Source organism: Alligator sinensis, unplaced genomic scaffold, assembly GCF_000455745.1.
Source record: "Alligator sinensis unplaced genomic scaffold, ASM45574v1 scaffold228_1, whole genome shotgun sequence".
Classification (NCBI taxonomy): Eukaryota; Metazoa; Chordata; order Crocodylia; family Alligatoridae; genus Alligator; species Alligator sinensis.
The window spans coordinates 1,925,462-1,928,820 of record NW_005842044.1 but is presented as its reverse complement, the minus strand read 5'-3'; the positions used below and the strand labels follow the sequence as shown (position 1 = coordinate 1,928,820).

Sequence of the window (3,359 nt, the reverse complement as noted above, 5' to 3'; positions counted from 1 at the left end):
TCAGTCCTGCTGGCTTTTCCCTGCTTCTCTTTGCAGGGGTTGGTGTTTAAATCTTCCAGCTCTCAAGGGGCCTCTGGCAGGTGCAAAAGAAACCTGTATTATTTCCAGACTAGCTGCTCAGGCTGGCATTGATAATCATCAGAACATTTTCCTACAGAACCAGTCCTCAGACACATGATAAACTCAGCTCTTCCCTGGTTTCAATAATAGCTTGGTATCTCAACTGTGTCCCTGGTTGCAAAAGAGAATCGCTTTTCTTGCTGCTTTTTATCTCCATCACCATAAAGTATAAACTCAACGTAGCCGGCTCCCCGAGTGGCCCAACAGAGAAAAGTTCCCAGCTTTCAAGGTAAAGCTAGGGCTGCGTCTAAGGGTGGGGACACCTGGCATTGCCTTCACCCTGTTAGCAAAGTGAAGCAGACACACCATGCACAGCTGTACATTGGGTCAAGTCGTTCTACCCCAGGGCAAAGTTGGCCCTCCGAAAGTGTCCCTACACCCAGGTGCAAGTTAGCCCTTCGAAAGTGTCCCTATACCCAGGTGCAAGTTACCCCAGGGCAAAGTTGGCCCTCCAAAAGTGTCCCTATACCCAGGTGCAAGTTACCCCAGGGCAAAGTTGGCCCTCCGAAAGTGTCCCTACACCCAGGTGCAAGTTAGCCCTTCGAAAGTGTCCCTATGCCCAGGTGCAAGTTACCCCAGGGCAAAGTTGGCCCTCCAAAAGTCTCCCTATACCCAGGTGCAAGTTAGCCCTTCGAAAGTGTCCCTATACCCAGGTGCAAGTTACCCCAGGGCAAAGTTGGCCCTCCAAAAGTCTCCCTATACCCAGGTGCAAGTTAGCCCTTCGAAAGTGTCCCTATACCCAGGTGCAAGTTACCCCAGGGCAAAGTTGGCCCTCCAAAAGTCTCCCTATACCCAGGTGCAAGTTAGCCCTTCGAAAGTGTCCCTATACCCAGGTGCAAGTTACCCCAGGGCAAAGTTGGCCCTCCAAAAGTCTCCCTATACCCAGGTGCAAGTTAGCCCTTCGAAAGTGTCCCTATACCCAGGTGCAAGTTACCCCAGGGCAAAGTTAGCCCTCCGAAAGTGTCCCTATACCCAGGTGCAAGTTCCCCTGGTTTATTAGCTGTATGTCCCATCTCCTACCCAGTTGCATCCCAGGAGAGCTCTTTGCTCAATGCAAACTGGCTTCCCTGCCAGTGACCCAGTGGTATAACAGCCAGTCATGTGTCCTCTCCTTATTGTGGAATAAATTTACTGCGGAGCAAAATGTGAAGTAAGTTACCCCGTGGTAATTGCATCACGTGCTCACACCTTGAATCTCAACCATACTAATGATGGTCCACTAGGTCAGCGACTGCCCACGATCAGCAACTCCCACAAGTTGATGCATCGCTGTTTGGCTAGCGGAGCTGTTTCACTGTCATTTGAATTCAGATAGTAACACCGGGGTCAAACAAGGTTTGATTCTTGGTTGGACTAGAGGATCTCTTGAGGTCCCTTCCAGCCTTACTTCTGTATGAACAAGCACTGTTTCCTTGACCCTCTGTGACCCACAGCAGATGAACTTTCACCCCCGTGCTAGCTGCACTCCATAAGCTGAACTACAGGCTCCTTGACCCCCCTCTTTTTGAGGACTAAAAGCCACACAGCTGCTAGCAAAGTGGATTTGAATGGGAAATGCTTTTGCCTCCAAACCGGGGTGCTGACCGCCCCAGGCTCAGCCCCGAGGTGAGGGGGCTTCTACAACGTCTGCTTGCAGGTCACCGGAGGCAAGAGGTGCAGATCCGATGTGCACGAGCAAAGACTCAAGAGCTATTACACCCTGAACCGATTCCTCAGCTCCTTCCTCGAACACGTGAGCTGGTTGTTTTCCTTCCCAAAAGCATCGGCCACGGCCACGCCAGCGTTTCGCAGGACCGTCAATGAGGGCTCTGTTCACGTCCCGGCATTTCTCCCCACAGGCTTACAGAGACATGGACTATGTGGTGAAGGACAAGTTCTTCCTGGAGCGGGTCCTGGACATGGAGTTTCAGGAGCTAGGAGACATGTCCGTCCTCTACAATGGTAACTTGCTGCTCTCTTCCGGGGAGCCTGTCTTTGCAAAGGGGAATCCTCCTTGGAGCAGAGGTCCCAGCAGCTGTCCGTGAGACCTGGGTGTTAGCTGCTTTGCATCAGCTGGAGAAGTCCTTCTCCCACCGGGCTGCCGAGTCAGTGCACTGGATGCCATCATGTTCATGCAAAGGGAACATGGGTGTGGAAGGTCTCTATTTTCTGAATTAAGGGTGGGTACAGCCTGCTTGCTTGTAGGCTTTCATTCTCCCACAACAGCAGGGGTTCTGGTCTGGATTCAGCCCTGCAGAGCCTAGGGTCAGGTTATCAACCTATCTGTACAGCGCCATGCACCTCTGCAGCATTGACCATCACAGCCCCATGGCAGCCGCCCCTTCCTCAGGGTTTAACATCTGCCCCTTGCCCCCTCCGGCACCCGGTCTGCAGGCATGATGCAGTGGCCACAGGGCTATAAGAGGCTTTTCCTGCTTCCAGATGACCGTGCCTTGTTCGGCAGGACTCTCTTCTACAATAACGAGCTGGCCTTGCTGCTCTTTGACACCCTGCTCTTCTCGGTCGTCGATCTGGGGGCACAGGACTTTGTGCTGGCGGCGATCAGCACCTTCCTTGTGCAGAAGGTAAGGCTGGTGCATCCTCCCTTTGCTGCAAACGTACCCCTGCATTTAAGCATTTGCCTGCATGGTCTCCCGGTCCAGGCCTGAGCACAGGGGGCTTTGGCACGTGACTAATGAGGAGAGGCTGAGGGAAATGGGCTTGTTTAGTCTGGAAAAGGGAAGACTGAGGATTTAGTAGTAGCCTTCAACTACCTGCAGGGGAGTTGCAAAGAGGATGGAGCTGGACTGCTCTCAGTGGAGGCGGATGGCAGAACAAGGAGCAATGGGGTCAAGCTGCAGCAGCAAGGGAAGTTGAGGTTGGATATTAGGAAAAACTTTCTCACTAGGATGGTAGTAAAGCACTGGAGCAGGCTACCCAGAGAGGTGGTGGACTCTCCGTCCTTGGAGATTTTGAAGACTCAGCTAAACAAAGCCTTGGCTGGGATGATGTAGTTGGGGCTGGTGCTGCTTGGAGCAGGGGGTTGGCCTAGATGCGACCTCCTGAGCTCCCTTCAACCCTCATTTTCTATGATTTTATGCATGGCCGATTTGGGCAGGTTCCAGGGCAAGGCTCCAGGTCTGTGTCCTGTTTGCAGGTGGTGGAGATGGTGCGAAATGCACTGGGGAGAAGAAATCTGGCCGCAAAGACACTGGTGGAGAAGCGATTCCTGATCTAGACACAAACGTGACTATTCCAGA

General features: G+C 52.7%; 1 protein-coding gene across 1 annotated transcript in view; it reads left to right on the top strand.

The window, feature by feature from the left end:
* LOC102379837 (meckelin-like) overlaps positions 1 to 3,350 on the top strand; it is a 23,643-nt gene extending 20,293 nt beyond the window's left edge. The window contains exons 21-24 of the mRNA XM_025203109.1: positions 1,757 to 1,852; positions 1,959 to 2,061; positions 2,542 to 2,684; positions 3,257 to 3,350. Coding sequence (XP_025058894.1) covers positions 1,757 to 1,852; positions 1,959 to 2,061; positions 2,542 to 2,684; positions 3,257 to 3,337 — 423 coding nt within the window. The 3' untranslated portion in view covers positions 3,338 to 3,350. The remainder of the gene's footprint in view (positions 1 to 1,756; positions 1,853 to 1,958; positions 2,062 to 2,541; positions 2,685 to 3,256) is intronic.
* Positions 3,351 to 3,359: the final 9 nt, after the last annotated feature.